The sequence below is a fragment of the Diabrotica virgifera genome, chromosome 7 (assembly GCF_917563875.1).
Source record: "Diabrotica virgifera virgifera chromosome 7, PGI_DIABVI_V3a".
In the NCBI taxonomy this organism is placed as follows: Eukaryota; Metazoa; Arthropoda; class Insecta; order Coleoptera; family Chrysomelidae; genus Diabrotica; species Diabrotica virgifera.
In genome coordinates this window covers 24153773-24172967 of record NC_065449.1, presented here as the reverse complement: position 1 = coordinate 24172967, position 19195 = coordinate 24153773, and the positions used below count along the sequence as shown (strand labels likewise).

The 19195-nt window shown below is 35.2% G+C and overlaps 1 protein-coding gene across 1 annotated transcript in view; it reads right to left on the bottom strand.

Moving 5' to 3' along the window:
- Positions 1–909: 909 nt before the first annotated feature.
- Positions 910–19195, bottom strand: part of LOC114324792 (nucleoredoxin-like) — a 206164-nt gene continuing 187878 nt past the window's right edge. The window contains exon 9 of the mRNA XM_028272639.2: positions 910–1387. Coding sequence (XP_028128440.1) covers positions 1011–1387 — 377 coding nt within the window. The 3' untranslated portion in view covers positions 910–1010. The remainder of the gene's footprint in view (positions 1388–19195) is intronic.

Genomic DNA, 19195 nt, shown 5'->3' with positions numbered 1-19195 from the left:
CTTGGTAACTCTTTAGAAAACTGTAAAGTTTAAAGAACAACTACAGTTGAAACAGTGAAGAGTTGAAAGACTGATAAATTTGTCACAATTTAATAAATCAATAAAGTGAAAAAATAGTATATCAAAGTGTGTAAGAAGTATCTGTTTCTTTAGCTAAACACTTTCGACAAAATAGTCATCATCGGAGCTGATGGTCAATAGAAAACATTACCACTGCTGAAGGATATATGGGTGAGCATCTTTATATCTAGGTGCGTTACAATATATAATCAGGTATTCTTGTGCAGTATAGTTTTGTCCTCCGTACAACCCCCTAAAAGAAAACACACATTAAAATTTTTTCATGGCATGGGTGTATCACCTAACCATTACGGCCTAGGTGAGATATCTGACTGACAGATAGACATGGCGTTCCTCAACCTCAGTTCTCAGATGATCTGCTTTTAGACTTATATAGTTATCAGCTGAATATGCTTCCCCGGTATGGCACCCAATTAAACAATAATTATACCATGCGGATGATCTCAGGTACAATTAGACCAACACGGAATTATTGGTTTCCCATTCTGAGTCACATCTTACCGCCGAAACTATGGAGAAGTCATACTCTTCTCAGAGAATATAGAAAAATCCAGGGCAACCTTTAACCACCATTACAAGCTTGACATCGAAGTGAATAGACTGCGCTCCAGATTATCTCTATTGTTAAAGGCCGCTTTCTTATACCAGGAACATTTCAGCCTCACCAACGCCTGTAGAAAACAACGGAAGAACGACTCACTACAGGAAGTACCCCATCTGACCTGTATAGATTTTTTATTAATTGTCTTACTTTACTTTTCTATAATTTTTATTTGATATAGCAAATTTTCTGTAAAAATCATTTCTTAAACAATACCAAAGACAATGGAATGCATAAAGTTTATTCTATAAAAAATTAAATAAAACCTTAACATAAGTACAAAACATTAGTCATGTATATCTATCACCTATTTCCTAAAACTACATAATTAACGATTTTTTGTAGCTTCTACCTTATCCTCAATAATATCTACAAACTGAAGTTCATTTTTCAACATTCGGTTAACAAATTCCTCAACACTTTCGTTATTAATTTCGACTCCGTACTCCATAACCGCCAGTCTCTTTTTAGGCAGATCTATCGCAACCAAAAGAGGTACCACATCGTCCAAACCGACGATATCTCTTAGAATGTCGGAAGATTCGCTGTCAGTTCCAATGAGGAACTGAATGCAGGGGTCGTCTTCTATACTAAGGAAGAAGTCTTCTTGAGCTGAGTTGAAGTTGATGTTGTTGGTTTTGTAGTAGTTTTCGGCTGCTGGATAGAGAACGGATTCGGCGAATTGGACTTCAGTATCTTCTCCATCTAAAACAGAGGAAGTCATCTTTATTAAAAAAAAAGGTTATTAAAATCTGCGTTTGTAGACTTCTATGGTTTATATAGGACCAATAGAATAAGGATTAACTACTAATACAAATATTGAATTAATTTGTAAAAGACCAAAAGACTACAGAGTACCTGCCAAGGCACGTTATCTTCTGAAATTTCGAGGGTTTTTGGCTTTCAGATGTCGGTTCAGATGGCGTGTTTGTGTTCAGCAACCCCCCAAAAAACCGAAGTAATATCCTTGCATAAATCTAATGTATGAAAGCATCAAAATTCCAGAAGATGACGTGCATATCAGTTACCCTGGGAACTAGGTGCTCCGAAGGTCAGTGCTTAGAATATATTCGTGTTCAGCAACCCCAAAAACTGCTGAGTATTCTCTTTGCATCAATTTAGTGTCGGAAATCCTCGAAAAACCAGAAAGTGACGTGCATATCAGTCACACTTGGCACTAGGTGCCCGAAGGGTCGGTGTTGATAATATATTCGTGTTCAGCAACTCCGCAAAAACTCCCGAGTAATCTGTTTGCATCAATTTAGTGCCGAAAATCCTCGAAACTGCAGAAGATGACATGCCTCAGTATTGACCCTGGTTTTGATGATGTATTTTATTCAGCGAGCCCAAAAACCTCCCAAGAACCCCCGAATAATCTGTTTAAATTAATTTAGCACCGATAGCAAGTATTTTCGAGTTCAGCGTCACAAATACCCAAAAGTAAAAAAATATGAGCCTTAATTTACTGATTTTGACATGTTTATGTCAATTTATTGACATATACAGTGAGTTCTGAAGCTATTTCCTTGTGGCATTTTTATGATTAATAATTATATGGGAAATAAGCCACAATTAAAATGAAAAAAATAATTTTATTAACGTTTCGACGCCCAAATCGGGTGCCGTTGTCAAAATACAAAATATTACTAAAATAAACTAAAGTGTTGTTGCTAAGCAAAAAAATTCTTCTAATAATTTATTTAATCTCACTCATTTATATTGGCAATTCAGACATATATTATACATTTTAAAGTAGAAGACTTTAAAATGATATTGCCAATATTTTATGAGTTGCGTTCCTGGGACGACTTACTGAAAGATAGTTCATTCGATTACATGAAATTAACCCCAACTCAAGAATATCCGTCATAAAAAATTATAGCATGTGATATGTCTTTAAAAAGACAACCAAATGCAACGACAGTAAAATTCTCGCGTTAGAGACTTCATAGTAAATCACAAGGGAAAACCAGGAAAAACCCTGTGATACTATCCCGACATCGTAAGTATTTGGTCTTACATTAATTTACTCTCAAAAAATAATACCAAATTCTGACTTGTAACATGTTTAAATTATAAATATTATTAATAATACTAGATAATATATAAGTAATACTAAAATATAAAATATGTACTAGCTCGATATTATTGACTTACTAATCTTGGTATTTTCTTTCTATTGACTTCCTCTTTCAGTATGGGTAACCACATCCTACTGCATTCTACCGAGGAATTTGCGACACAATTGGTTTCATTTAGCATAATTAGAGCCGCTTCTTTGATTTTTCTCTTTTTACTATCTGATTCTTTCAGGACTATACTTGAATCTCTCCACTGAACTCTATGTTCATTATCCCATGCGTGTTGACATATTTGAGATCTCTCAAATTCTCTATTTTTAATATAAGATTGATGTTCACTTATTCTAACGTCTAATGGTCTTGATGTCTCACCTAAATAAAATTGTTCGCATTCACAAGGTATTTTATAAATGCAATTTTTTGTTCTTTCTTGATCATTGTTAGGTTTAGTTTTAGATAGAATAGATCTCAATGTGTTTGTTGTTTTGAATGTTGTTGAAATGTTGAATTTATTTCCTATTGTTTTAAGTTTCTCGGATTGAAATTTTTGAAATTGAAATATTGAAAGAGGAAGTCAATAGAAAGAAAATACCAAGATTAGTAAGTCAATAATATCGAGCTAGTACATATTTTATATTTTAGTATTACTTATATATTATCTAGTATTATTAATAATATTTATAATTTAAACATGTTACAAGTCAGAATTTGGTATTATTTTTTGAGAGTAAATTAATGTAAGACCAAATACTTACGATGTCGGGATAGTATCACAGGGTTTTTCCTGGTTTTCCCTTGTGATTTACTATGAAGTCTCTAACGCGAGAATTTTACTGTCGTTGCATTTGGTTGTCTTTTTAAAGACATATCACATGCTATAATTTTTTATGACGGATATTCTTGAGTTGGGGTTAATTTCATGTAATCGAATGAACTATCTTTCAGTAAGTCGTCCCAGGAACGCAACTCATAAAATATTGGCAATATCATTTTAAAGTCTTCTACTTTAAAATGTATAATATATGTCTGAATTGCCAATATAAATGAGTGAGATTAAATAAATTATTAGAAGAATTTTTTTGCTTAGCAACAACACTTTAGTTTATTTTAGTAATATTTTGTATTTTGACAACGGCACCCGATTTGGGCGTCGAAACGTTAATAAAATAATTTTTTTCATTTTAATTGTGGCTTATTTCCCATATAATTATTAATCATATACAGTGAGCACGTAAAGGTTTGAATAAATTCATTTTCTCGTAAATAGTCAATTTTGGAAAAAAATCCTGAGACATATCAATTTTTATTTTTAAATTACGACTTTTTGGCATATATATTACACTAGTGACGTCACCCATCTGGACGTGATGACGTCATCGATGATTTTTTTAAATGAAAATAGGGATCGTGTGACAGCTCATTTGAAAGGTAATTCAGTTCTCTATTCAGTAATATAAACATTAACATAATTATTTCTACAGGGTGTCCAAAAAATGTTTTTGAATTAAATTTATTGACATAAAAAGAAAAATGTGTGTAATTTATTTAATTTAAAATACATTTTTCTGCTACCAGAAAACAGGAAAAAATGTTTATTTGGCCAATAAATATTGTTTTTTGTTTAAATTCAATATTAAAGCAGCCAACCACCAGCCTCGTGACAGATTGAACAGTGTTAATTTGAGCTAAAATCCATGATTATTTTTCAAATAAACATTTTTTTCTGTTTTCTAAGAGCAGTAAAATGTATTTTGAATTAAATAAATTACACGACATTCATCTTTTTATGTCAATAAATTGAATCAAAAAAAAAATGTTTTTGGACACCCTGTATTATTGTATTGTGGACACCTTGTAATTATGTTAATGTTTATATTACTGAATAGAGAATTGAAATACCTTTTAAATAAGCTATCACACGACCCCTATTCTTATTTAAAAAATAATCCATGACGTCATCACGCCCAGATGGGTGACGTCACTAGTATGATATATATGCCAAAAAGTCGTAATTTAAAAATAAAAATTGACATGTTTCGGTCCATTCTCGAGAAAATGAATTTATTCCAACCTTTACGTGCTCACTGTATAAACATTTTATACACTTTAAATGCAATTATGCATTTCCACCCATTTTTCTACTGTAGACTTTTTTCCTAATAGGCCTGGATCCCGCGTACCAAAAAAAGTTAATTACATAATAACAAGCTGAAAATTTGTTAATAGCTTAACAGTGTCTATAGTCTTTTTCATGGGCATTTTTCAGTGCGTCACAAATGATAGAAAAAAGGTAAGTCCGTAATAATACACATTTATAACATTTATTCTAACATGACATTTTAGTTAAATCTGACAGTTGTCACATTTTATTTGCAATTTGGCATAAAAACAAATCAATTGCGTTTATTGCATTTATAAAAATGGTATTTTCTGTGATTTGTATAGTCTTATAAATTGTACAGATTATATTCGTAGATACAATATATAATTCGTAAATATTTTTTTTTTTCGATTATAGCGCCATCTATGGACAACTAGAATAAATGTTATAAATGTCTGTAATCATGGACGTGCCTTTTTTTCTGCCACATACAATTTAATGCGTTAGAAAGAAATAAGAAAAACTGTGACGCACTGAAAGATGCCTATGAGAAAATTAATAGTTGGACAAACTTTGACGTATGAGTACATTTTAATGTTGGTCATTTTAAAAGTCCGACACGTAAAATATGTCAAATGACAGGAATTGTATTTGTGGTAACTAGCAGTCTGATTTTTGCATGAAAAATTAATGAAAGGGTAACAAATCAATGGGAAGTTCTGTCTGACAAAATACATGGTACGTAACCTGTAACCTGTTCCAAAATTAAAACCTCCCCTGTTTCAGTGTTCCCGTACATTAAAGTTTCTCCGACTAGACACCGTTAAGCTATTATTAAATTTTCAGCTTGCTATTAATCAACTTTTTTTGGTACGCGCGATCCAGGCCTATAGTGTCTCATCCCGAACACAATGCAAAAAGTTTCAACTTGATAGGTGCTGTATTTAAAAACCGATTTAATTTTTCCTACATGCCATGGTCTAAATAAATTTTTAGTGAATCATTTGGTAAATCATAGTGTTGCATTTCTTACAAATTGTGATAAATCGTATAGTAAAGAGTAGGTAGTTAAATGTCAATTAGCAACTAAAAAATTCTTTCTTCGTTATCTGACTAAAACAATATGGATGGGACGGAATTTTTAGTACCACCTCTTTATTTATTTCTTCTGATATTATGAAGTTGCTATTAGGATTTTTTTTCCCTGGAAGCCGTCTGTTGTGAACCGGTTGTACTGCAGCCACTTGGCTTATTGTACATCTTCCATTGTTTATGAAACCCATTCCAGAATTCTGGAACCCTGTACCAGCTTGTACAGGTCTAGTGGGTGGGTGCCATATAAATTTGGAGTCATTTCGATGTCTCCGAAAAGTGTTTGCCGCCTCCGATCCAATGCCTCACAGTCATGCAAGATATGGTTGACTGTTTCAGGTTCTCTGTTACAGAGTCTGCAGCTCAAGTCTCCATGAAACAGCCCCATTGTGTGTAGGTGACCCTTAACTGGCGCATGTCCAGTGAGGAAACCTGTTATGACTCTGAGCTGATTCCTGCTTGTTTTCAGCAGTAACTCAGCTCTACTAGCACATGTCCGTCCGATATACATCTTGCCATGTGTTTGACCGGGTACACTCTCCCAGTGTGAGTTGTGTTGGCTTCGGATCCAGGCTTTTTTTCGTTCGCGGACGGTGCTTTTTGGCACTCCCACGGCCGGCTCTGGACCCAGGTATTTTGTAGCTGATGCTCTCTTGGCAAGTGCATCAGCTCTTTCATTGCCGTATATGCCCCGATGACCTGGAACCCATACCAGTATAATACTGTTATGTTGTGCCAGTCTATCAAGTTCTTGTCGACATTCCCACACCAGCCTAGAGTTCACCTTAGGGCTTATAAGAGCCCCAATGGCTGCTTGGCTATCTGTGCATATGTTAACCCGCTGCAGTTCGAATGCCCTCAGGTTGTTTTCTCTTGCACACTGCAAGATTGCAAAAATCTCTGCCTGAAATACGGAGGTACATTCCCCCAGTGGAATAGAAATGTTGAAATTTCCACCACTATAGAATATTCCTGCGCCCGAACCGTCTGCAGTTTTAGACCCGTCCGTATACCAGGTGCAACCCTGCAGTCTGTGTCGAGAGTTTCCTCTGTCCCATTCGTCTCGTGGGCAAATGTCCACTTGAAAAGGTACTTCAGGCATATATCTTGATGTCATATGGTCAGAAATCATCATCCATTGGGCATCATTAATTTCATTCGTTATTTTACTATGTCCTGATTTAACTGGTACGTTCCTCAGGTTTTCTCGCAGTCTATAATAGCCCATTCTCGCCTCACCTCTTATTGTTATATGTAAAGGAGGGACATCCAGTAGTGCCTCCATAGCTGCCGTAGGTGTGCCCCTCATAGCCCCCGTGATCCCGAGACAAGCAAGTCTTTGCACCTTGCTTAATTTGATGATGGCACTTTTTTGCTGCAATTTTGGCCACCATACCACTGATGCATATGTAATTGTGGGTTTTACCACCATGTTATAAGTCCAATATACCATGTCTGGTCTCAAACCCCACATTTTTCCATGAGTACGTCTGGCTACCATTAACGTAGATATCGCTCTCTTCGTTATTCTTTCTATCTGCTGATTCCAAGTAAGTCTTGAGTCTATTATTATCCCGAGATACTTTACTTCACTCACCAGATTTAAATGTACACCATTTAGACTTAGAGGACCCAATTCCTCTGAATTCCTTCTTTTAGTAAATTTCATGATTTTGGACTTTAGAGGACTGATGTTAAGCCCTACATTTGAAGTCCATTCTGTAACTACGGTCAGAGCCTGTTGCATTCGATCTCTGACTGTACCATTAAATTTTCCGTGGGCTAAGATGACTAGGTCATCCGCATAGCCCAGGACGTGATGCCTATCGTTGTCGAGTCTAGCTATCAGGCCATCCATGACCAGATTCCACAATAGAGGAGATAAGACTCCCCCCTGTGGGCAGCCTCTGGCTACCTGAGCTGACACTGTATCCCCTAGCAACGTAGCATATATCACACGGCTTCTCAGCATGCAGTCTATCCATCTACAGCTTGTTTCGTCTATTCCTTTTAGACGGATCGCCCTTGTGATCGCTTCGTAGGAGGTGTTGTCAAATGCTCCCTCAATATCGAGAAATGCACCCAACATCACCTTTTGGTTTTCTAGAACGTACTCCACTCTCTGTACAAGATGGTGCAGTGCCGTTTCTGTGGAGACTCCCGCTCGATATGCATATTGTCCCCGATGTATCGGACTTTCAACCAATACACCATCCCTGATATGCCTATCGAGCAGTTTTTCTAAGGTCTTCAGTACGAATGACATCAGACTTAATGGCCGCAGAGACTTGGCCCTTTCCTGTCCGATTTTTCCAGGTTTGGGTATAAAAGCCACCCTTATCAGCCTCCATGCTTTTGGTATGTACCCCAGCCCTAAACTAGCCTGCAGTATCTTACACAATTTTTTGAAAAGAAGGTCGTTTCCCTTCTGTAGAAGTATTGGATAAATCCCGTCCGGACCTGGTGATTTATATGGCTCGAATGAGTTTATTGCCCATTTGATTTTGTCCTGGTTTATAACTTCTTTTGCCACATGCCAGTTTTCCCTAGAACCATAATTCATGATATCCAGTCCGGTTTGCCATGTGTCTAGTGGTATCAGTTTTGTCTCAGACTCAGGAAAGTGCACCCTGAAAAGCTCTTTCAGGGTGTCTTCACCATTCTGAGTGTATTCACCTGACTCTTTTTGGAGCGAGGGAATACTTATCTGAGGGTCCTTTGAGAGAAATTTATGGAGCCCTGCCATTTCTGAAGTCCCTTCTATCTCTTCACAATGCCTTCTCCACGATTCTCTTTTTGCTCTTCTCAGTTCCTTATTGTAGTCAGTCAGAGCTTTGCGATAATCGCCCCACTCGCCTGACCTTTTGGCGAAATTAAATTTTCGTCTAACCTCTGTCCTTTGATTTGCAAGATTATGATTCCACCAGGGAACTTTCCTGTTGGAATTCCTCACTATCTCCGGACAGTTGTCTTCGAACGCTGACGTGACAATCTCTTGAAACTGTTCGGCTGCTATGTCTAGGTCCATTGTATGCCTTATCTTCCCGTTAATCCTGCCTAAGCTATATTCTATGTCTGCTTGATATGCTTCCCAGTTTGTTTTACGAGGATTACGATAAGTTTCCTTGATAAGCTCATTGCCTGTCATTTCAAAACAAATGTGTCGATGGTCTGAAAAGGACACCTCATCTGACACATGCCAGTTTTTCACAGTTCTAGCCACGTTAGTCGTGGCAACTGTTATATCAATCACCTCCTTCCGTCGTGAAGTCACGAAGGTTGGTTTGTTTCCTACGTTTAATATGTCTAAATTATGTTGCATTATAAACTGTAGTACTGACTCACCTCTTGCATTGGTGTTTGTACTGCCCCAAGTCAGATGGTGCGCATTCGCATCACAGCCAATGATTAATTGCAATCCATTTTTCCTGCAATCTCTCACTAGCTGCTCCAATTCCCTTGATGGTGGTTGTTCGGGATCATCATATGGGAGGTATGCTGATCCGAAAACTATCTGCTTCACCCCTCCTCCATCTATGATCTTCATCTTTACCGTGGTTAAATCCCTGGAACAGTGATTTATCAACGGCAGTGTTTTGATGTTTCGTTTGACTATTATGCAAGTTCTCGGGACATCGGCAGATCGGCTATATATAAGCTCTCCACCAATACCCGATAGACCTCTTATTTTGCCCTTGTAAACCCAGGGTTCTTGTATCAAGGCTACATCAAACCTTCTCATGGCGACAGTAAGTTCTGCCGAAGCTGACTTACTATGCTGGAGTTTCGCTTGCAGGATTCTGATTGGAGCCATCAATGCCTCTGATGGTTTTGAAGGATATCTTTTCAAGTCTGTAATACGCCTTGAAATTAGCAGCCTTCAATGTTTTATAGGAGACCTCGTCGATCGTGTATACGAGGATTTGCATGTCCTCTCCGACCTTCCGATTTTTCAACAACCAGTCTTCCGTCTTAAGGTCTTTATTTTGCCTCTATAAACGGGTTCTGACTGTTGATTCTTCAGCCTCTTTCTCGGGGATGCGGGCGAGGACCATAGGGCGTTTGGGCATGTGGCTGGGATCGACCACATTTAAGTCGACTCCCTCCCACAGACCGTCCATAGTCCTTACCACCTCAGTAGTCCATTTTTTGGTATATTCGTTAGCACAGTTTACCCACAGAGTACCTGCGCTAAACGATGTTTTATGGAACTGTAGCAGTTGATTTTGACTTCCAACAGGAGCCTCATCCACTGCTAGCTTTAGTTTGTTGATGATCAGGTCTGCGTGAGCCTGATCTAGTTGAGTATCCGGATGGTGCCTGTGTGCCACCGCTATCCTGAATACTTTTGTGACATTGCTGTATGACCTAGTCTGCTCATGAGAGCTCCTTGGTCTCTTAGCAACCCTTTGTTGCGGGGGGGTAATGGTATTCTCCCGCGGTCTCTTTTTACCCTCGGGTTTTACCAGTACTCCCGTTTTGTTTTTATGGGGATTTGCTGTGGTCCATGTCCCAGCAGCCATTTTTGCCTTTTTCGTCATCTTTCTTTTTTGAGCTCCAGAAAGGCGTTTTTTGCTACTTTGTGAAGAGTCTGTTCCGCTTGGAACAACTTCTGGCTCAGTATTTGGGACAGATACAGAATCCACGACTGAAGTCGCCTCTGTGTCCGTTCCCGTTTTTGTGTTTGTTTTTTCAATCTCGTTCTCCATATTTGTTCCCACGAGTTGGGACGAAATGCTGTCAGGCACGGCAGTGCGCCCTTACCGTGCTAAGGCTATAATCCCCCAGAGTTCGCCATCTCTCTAGGGCATCGCTTTAGATACACTTTACTCCCTGTACCATGCATCCCGTCGGCACGATGGTGTTACACCTTAGGATTGGGAGGATGTATCATTTGGCGTTACCCAGGGTGCACCACGTGGAGGCGATCCATCGCTACACCCCTGCTATTAGGATTGAAAACTACTTCATCTTTTAATTGTCATATGACGCTAGTCACCCAGTCCATTCACGTCAGTTGCGGTGTGGGGGATAGACTCTCGGTGTTGGTCAATTGGAGTATGGAGTAGCAGGCCTACGTTCTCTCCGATGAGACTCCAACAAGAGTCGAAAATCGTCGATTAAGAGTGCTGGACTGCGCTCCGTATTCTAAGTGAAAAATAAGTTTGTTTTGCCTTCGCATTGCAACTGAATAAAAATGGAATTTTTATTTTATTGTTATATTGGTCGTTACTTATTTGAGTAACTAGGTCTATTTTCTGTTGGAATTTACCAGCTGAACAGACGGGGTCGTGAATTGTAAGTTTTTGAATTCGCTCTTGTCTTCTTCGCTTCAGCATCCATCTGGCTTGCAAATTTTAGAAGCCATGAAGGTGTTAATAAGGAAATGGACCAATAAGTTTTCAATTTAAAAATCTTTTAGTAATTTTATAATATTTTTAAATATTAATAATATTGCTATTAGGATTGAAAACTACTTCATCTTTCAATTGCCAGATGACGCTAGTCACCTAGTCCATTCACGTCAGTTGCGGTGTGGGGGGTAAACTCCCGGTGTTGGTCACTTAGAGTATGGAGTAGCAGGCCTACGTTCTCTCCGATGAGACTCCAACAAGAGTCGAAAATCGTCGATTCAGAGTGCTGGACTGCGCTCCGTATTCTAAGTGAAAAATAAGATTGTTTTGCCTTCGCATTGCAACTGAATAAAAATGGAATTTTTATTTTATAAAATTCTTAATTGTTTGTCAAAAAATGGGCAATAACTACCTCTTAAAACCTGCCAAATTTCATTTGCATGCCTCAATCGGCTTTAGAGCAATAAATAAATCGTCAGTTTGTAAGAAAAAATTCAACATCCCGTATCTCGGAAACAAAGCATTTGCTGACATATGTTTAAAAAACAAACGGTCATTATTTTTTCATGCAGAATTACCCCTTAAAGTTGGTCGCACTTATTTAGAAACACCCTGTATTGATGAATAAAATTGTTAGTTGTTAAAGTATCTAACTTTTTTATTATCCAACATAAGCGAATAAATCAAAAAGCAAAATGTTAAAAAAGCCATTGGCTACAGTTGAGGTATAATTTCAATATTTTATATACGCTCGAATATTTCACAGGGTGTTCCAAACTTTCAGGAAAAAACACACACTATCATTTTTACACCCGGTATACAATGACACTTAACTGTTTAGCAATGATATTATTACATCGATATTCTTGAAGAATAAAGCTATAATATGTATACTGAAAAAGTCACTAAAATCGGACAACAGGTTTAGGAAATAAGAGACATCAAAAATGTCCCATTTTTAAAGTGGTGCGTTAATTTTGATACTTAGTGAAGAAAGTGGTTCCACGAAAATTGCAGATTTAAATTATTATTTATTATTTTAATAATGAATTTTACATCTGGGACTTTCCATCTTTTCTTTTAGATAACATCGATTTGCTCACTTCCTATATACCTACTTTATGTACATGATAAATTCCTCGGTTAGCTATAATTGATAGGACGTTTAAAAGTAATTAGATAGTACCAGAAATTATTAAGTAGGTTAGGTTTTTTGTTAGATCCAAGCACACGAAATCAAGAGGTGATTGTTTATTCCACAAGAAGATTGTTGACCCTAACTAAGAAAGAAATTTGATTAAAAACCAAGTTGGGTTTTTCCAGCAATATCATCTTGATTTACTTAATAATGTAGAGAAGAACGTACCAGGTGAAAGAAGAAAATATACTTTATAACATTGTAGGTCTACATATATTTTATTGCCACTTTCTCTCTAGTTTCTCCTTTTCATCATTGACTACCACCAGGGCTCTTACAATACTACGTGTGAAACTTATAGGTAGCACAGTTTGTACGTTGGTATAAGAAGAAGAAATATAAACCTTCTCCTAGTTCCTTAAGGCCACGTCAGGCCGAGGTGACACTCTAAATATTGGTAGCTTGCTGCCTCCATCGGTTGCAACTCTAAGTCACATAAACAGCTTCATGTAGGGATTTTCTCACCAGAGTCTTCATTTGGACTGGCCATGGTATTGGTGATCTTCCTCTTATTCTTGCCGTCTCGCTCTCTCTCTCCTTTTACTACCAATAGTTCCATGGTCTTCGTTCTTATGGCTATATAGCCGAAGTAATCTAGGTACAGTTGAGTCCCTGAACAAGGCCTATTTTACCACTAGGCCCTTGAGGCACCTGCCTCGGGCCCGCACTTTAATGGGGCCCGGAAAAATCACCAAAAAAAATTTTATTACAATAACAAAATAAATTTTCAAAATTCTTTCCTTTTACGAACAGGAAAGGATAAATGATAACAATAAGAGTTATATTTATAAACCATAAACCGTTCTTAGAAATTTTTTTAAAAACACATGAAAATTTTAAAATAAATAGTTTTTTACCTATTTGAGACTTGAAAACTATTACCGAAATATTATAGAACGATATCGATGTTGATGATTTAGTGGAAAAAGTGGCACATTTTAAAGAACTTTAATCATGGCACATCTAATATCTTACAAAATCCGCAAAGTATACCTATTTGATTGAAAATATCACCATATACGTTTACAAATGTAGAAACGTTGCTTAAAATATATTTAACTATAATGTACCCATTAGCAACGCTTCAAGGAAAAGATCTTTCTTGGTACTGAAAAGATTAAAGTCGTATTTAGTCCTGTCGCCAGGGGGGGGGGGGGGTACAACGGCCTTCTTAATTCAGATGGACTTACCCAAGTTTTTTTTATGTATTTTGGCCCGTAGAACACGAATTTTTTGGGTAACAGTTGATCCGGATGTCGATAAGATTGTTATAGACAAAGAAGTTGAGGAATTACATAACAGCGATTTCTCGCAAAACAAAACAATTTTTTGTATTTTTTGGGTCATTCTAACCAAAAAATGTTCCTACAAGTTTTTTCGTAGGATGCATAGTTTTCGAGATAAACGCGGTTGAACTTTCAAAAAATCGAAAAATTGCATTTTTTGAACCCGAATAACCTTTGAATAAAAAATAAAATAACAATTCTGCTTACTGCCTTTAAAAGTTTAAGTCAAATTTTATCTGTTTTGAATATTTGCATTGCGAAAAATTTATTTTTTGATTGTTAAAAAAAGCTATAAACACATAGTGTTTCCCGTGCCTAATACATGCGTTTTAATGCATGCTACGTAGAAATAGCCCCGCTTGCACTTTTACCTCCTCTACCTACTCATTCGATTTTAAATGAGAAATCATTGAAAACATCACTCAAGCACTAGGTGTTTATAGCTTTGTTTTAACAATAAAATAATAAATTTTTAGCAATACAAATAACTAAAACCGATATAATTTGACTTGAACTTTCAAATGCGGTAAGCAGAATTGCTATTTTATTTTTTAATCAAAAGTTATTCGGGTTCAAAAATTGCAATTTTTCGATTTTTTGAAAGTTCAACCGCGTTTATCTCGAAAACTATGCATCCTACGAAAAAATTTGTAGGAACATTTTTTGATTAGAATGGCCCAAAAAATACAAACAAATGTTTTCTTTTGCAAGAAATCGCTGTTATGTGATTCCTCAACTTCTTGGTTTATAACAATCTTATCGACATCCGGATCAACTGTTACCCAAAAAATTCGTGTTCTACAGGTCAAAATACATAAAAAAACTTGGGTAAGTCCATCTGAATACAGGAGGCCGTTGTACCCCCCTGGCGACAGGACTAATTTAAGAAATTCTCTAAATCAACAAAGTCTGTCATCTTTGACTATTTTAAATATAGAAAATGATGTATTACAAAAAATTTATAAAAATGTAATAATTGATAAATTTAGTGAAATAAAAATAAGAAAAAAATGTTAACTTAATGTTAAGTATATTTTGTTTTTTTTTTATTAAGTATTTATAGTATTTATGTTTGTTCTTTTCTGTAGAGACAGTATTTGTTTTATTATAATTATATTTTAGTTATGTAAGTTAATTAAAATGTTTTTATTGTTATCTAGAATGTACCAATAATGTACTATATACCTATTCAATATTCAATTTTTATTAGATAATTAATATACTTAAAAAATTATTATTATTATTATTAAATTATACTTAGGGGCCCGAAAATTGTGTAGTGCCTCGGGCAGTAAAATAAGCTCTGTCCCTGAATCTTTACCCGTGCGTCATCATTTAAAGCATACGAAATAAGTCGATGATAATTCGGAAATTGAAATTTACTAAACGCAACAGCAAGTGACAGTAAGTGACTTGCTGTTGCGATTAGTAAATGTAAATTTCCGACTTATTCCGTATGCTTTAAATGCTGACGTACAGGGGAAAGATTCGGTTCCATGACATTTCGTAACGCGACAGTTCGTAACGGCGACACTTCGTAACTATACAAATTCGTAACGGACAATTCGTAACGTCCAAATTGAATTATTGTTTATTTTTGTTAACGTGGAAACTAACTGTTATTACTGTTAGGAATGAAATTATGTTTATCAATTTAATCAAATATAATAATAATCAGTATCAGTATAAACAGTTTTAAGAGGCTACAGTAGCGATCAACAGGTAGCAACAAACGCGTTCCAAGATTGCGGCTCTAATTTTGAATATTTTGTCGAGATATTTGGCACACATATTCGTAATATAATAAAGAATGGCGGTACAGAGCCCAATTTCAGAAATATGTTAGTACGTGGAAATTACTCTATAACTAAATAAAATATTGAAAAAAGGAGCCTGTACCGCCATTAAGAAGAAAAAAAAACTTTCTTCAAATAAACTTTTTTATCCCATGCCTAGATTTTGTGTAATCTTGGAACTACTAAAATTTTTTATTTCTAACAAGAAATCGAACATATTATAACTAAATATCTAATTAGGCAACATAGAGAAATTATCACTGTCATTTTGACAGACCTGCGTCAGATTTTCTCTAATCTGTTGTCATCTTTATAGATATATGTTCAATGCAGTAGTGTGTTAATTTAAGAATTCGTTATTGTTGTTTCATAGGAAAGTAGTGTTTATTGATAGTTAATTTATTATAATATATTCGTTGTTGTATAAGTTGTTGGCCTCTTTGAAAGAATATATTGTTGTTAATTGTGAGTTTTAGTTATATGTTGGTAGGTAAGTATATTTTACGTAAAAATATTTCTAATTCTAATGCGAATGCGAGTATATAAAGTTTTAGGAGGATTTTTATTCTAAAAATATTATCAATAGTTTAACAAAGTGGAAAAAGTAAATCAAACGAAAAATAAAGTGAAACCTTCCAAGAAAAAGCCCCTTAAAAACCGTGCCAAAATTATGCGAAAATCGAAATTTGTTTCGCTTCACAACAAAAAATGCTTATTTATTATTGTTTTATTATTAGATATTTCATGCAAATACCTTTCTAAATGCCTATCTTAACATAAAATTTTCACCCATTTTGGTTTATTTTTATAAATATCTATTTATTAATAATAAAATCGTTTTCTATTACTTCCATTTAGCGCGACTATGATATTGTCAAAATATTAATCTTAGATAATGTCAAAGATTACCACTGTTGCCAAAGTTTATGATACTATCTCCCGAAGTTATGTTTTGTTGCTACCTCTTGATCGCTACTGTTTACTCTTAAGGCATTTCATATTTCGTGTTTCACAATATAAAAAAAGTAAGATTAAAGTATTAAAAGGCATCCCTCTTATCAACTATAACCGTTGATTGAATGCCCCAACGCTATAACCAATCACAAGATTTATTAGAATAACAGATAATAATTATAATCTTTCCTTTACAAAATGTTTAGTTAGATAGAAAGTTGCGAATGTCTAAAGACGGTTGTCTTCTTAAAGATTTCACGAATTACTTCATTAATCCTTTTTCTACGCATCTGCAAATTTAAGGAACAATAAGAGGAATAAACTTTAAAAATATTGTTAAAAGTTTGTATGTATTTAAATATTTGTTTATGTTTAAATACTTATAATATACATATTCTGAAACACGAAATATAAAATATGTTAAACATGTTTATGTCGGTACTGACTCATTAAATTGATAAACATAATTTCAATTATAACTCAGTTAATTTCCGCGTTAACAAAAATAAACACAATACTTTAATTTTGACGTTACGAATTGTCCGTTACGAATTTGTATAGTTACGAACTGTCGCCGTTACGAAGTGTCGCTCTTACAAACTGTCGCCGTTACAAGTTGTCCGTTAACAATTGTTCGGTTACGAATTGTCGCGTTACGGGATGTCTGGTCACGAAAGATTCAGGGACTCAACTGTATGAACAGTTTACTTTTTTTAATAGTGTTTCTTTTATATGAAGCTCTTCCAGGATTGACAGGTTGGTTTTGTATTCTGTCCAGGACACGCGTATAAATTCTTCTATAGACCTACATTTCGAAGGCTTCGATCTTACTTGTATCGATTTTAGGTAACAATGGGAAAAATAAGAGCATTGGACAAACTGAGTTTAGTATTCCTTGTTATTATTTGATTTTTCTATATTTTAATTAATTTAGCGGGTCCGGTTTGGGCAATTGCTAGTATACTCTTGATTTCTGCAGAGCAATCGTCATTGTTGGATATCAGGGAGCCCAAGTATACAAATCTGTCTATTATTTCCAAATTCGCCATTTGGTGTATGTGCTGTAGATAATTAGGTATTTGCCCTGTCTACGATCATTATTTTTGTGTTTCCGGTATTAATCTAAAGTCCAAATTCTTTGCTTGTCTAAGTTAGCTGTTCTGTGATAATAATCATTTCTACTTCACTCGCTGCTAGTATAAGTGTATCATCTGCGTATCGCAAGTTAATGATTTTTCTGTCTCCTCTAGTAATTCCTCCATCCCATTCGTCTAGTACTATTCTCATTATGTATTCATAATTTATGTTGTATGGTCTTTGCTGGTATGTCATCCATCTCGGGGTTTTTTTATTTGTTGTCTGAGAGCCTATGCTACTTTTGTTCTTATAATGATTGGTTCTGCCTCTCTGATTGCGTGTTTCTTGTATTTTGAAACTGACGCATCTCTTAAAGTGTCTTTATATAATTCTGAGAAGTATATTTTTAAGATCTCCGCAATGCTCTCTTGTCGGTTTTTACTTCTCTATCATGGTCTTGAATGGCTTAAATTCTGCACGGAATGGTTTGAAATCTTGGGCCAAATATTTAACTTTTTCAAATAGTTCATTACTTTAAAGGCAGTTTGCACGTTATTCCAGTTCCTGACACATGTTTTTATATAAATATATTAATAATGGTGTTGTATATATAACAAATATATAATGAAAAACTTTAAACAATTAATTTTATTCACCTTCTATCAGCCATGTATGGAAACTATAAATAAACAGTATATCAGATAAGCTCAAAAATTTTGCAGTAAACACAGTATTTATGCAACGATTATTAAATTTTTTTAATAAGATGACTTTTCACTGCCCTCTCCTCATCCAAAAAAAACTCTCTATCTTTTTAAAGGTATCAGTATAACCAAATTGTAAGCATGAGTAAAGTGTCCGTTTAAAAGAACGGTGGCCTTATTTGGATTAAAACAAAACGTATAATTTCAGAAGCAAATAGCTTCAAATCGTCCCTATCTTATTTTATTTAAAAAATGTACACGTATATATCCGGTAAATCTTTATCAATATTTTTTTGCGGAGTAAAAGCAAAAAGATAAGTTTACTAGTGCTGCGGTTTAATAACCACTATATTATAGTTCGCTACATTTCTGGTAGCACAATAAAATAGATGCAAAATTAAACATTTATTACGTCATTAAGACACCCCTCAGAGCTTCCTAAAAGGGAAACGTTTTTCATAAGATCTTTTGCATAATTATAAGAGAAGAGAAATCAGAGAGACGAGTATTTTCTGTGAGCATTATTTCTGGATGCTAAAATTAAATTTTGCAACGTGGATAACGACATTACCAGCACAAAGAGATATTATTCCTAAAAAATTCTTTGATAAAGTGAACAAGTTTTTCACTGATTGCTCTAAAAAACAACGAATGTGTAGAGAAAAGAAAAAACAGAAGAAAAATTATTACACGAACAGAGAAATTGGATAATTTATAAATATTGTTAAAAAATTTACAAAACAAATCTCTATTAAACACATGTTTTTCAATTTCAGATGAAAAGTTTTTTGGGTGGTGGGGCTGCAGTGGCCGCTGAAAGATATTTTATGTAGGATGTTAAATTTATTTAAATTTATCTAAATAATCATT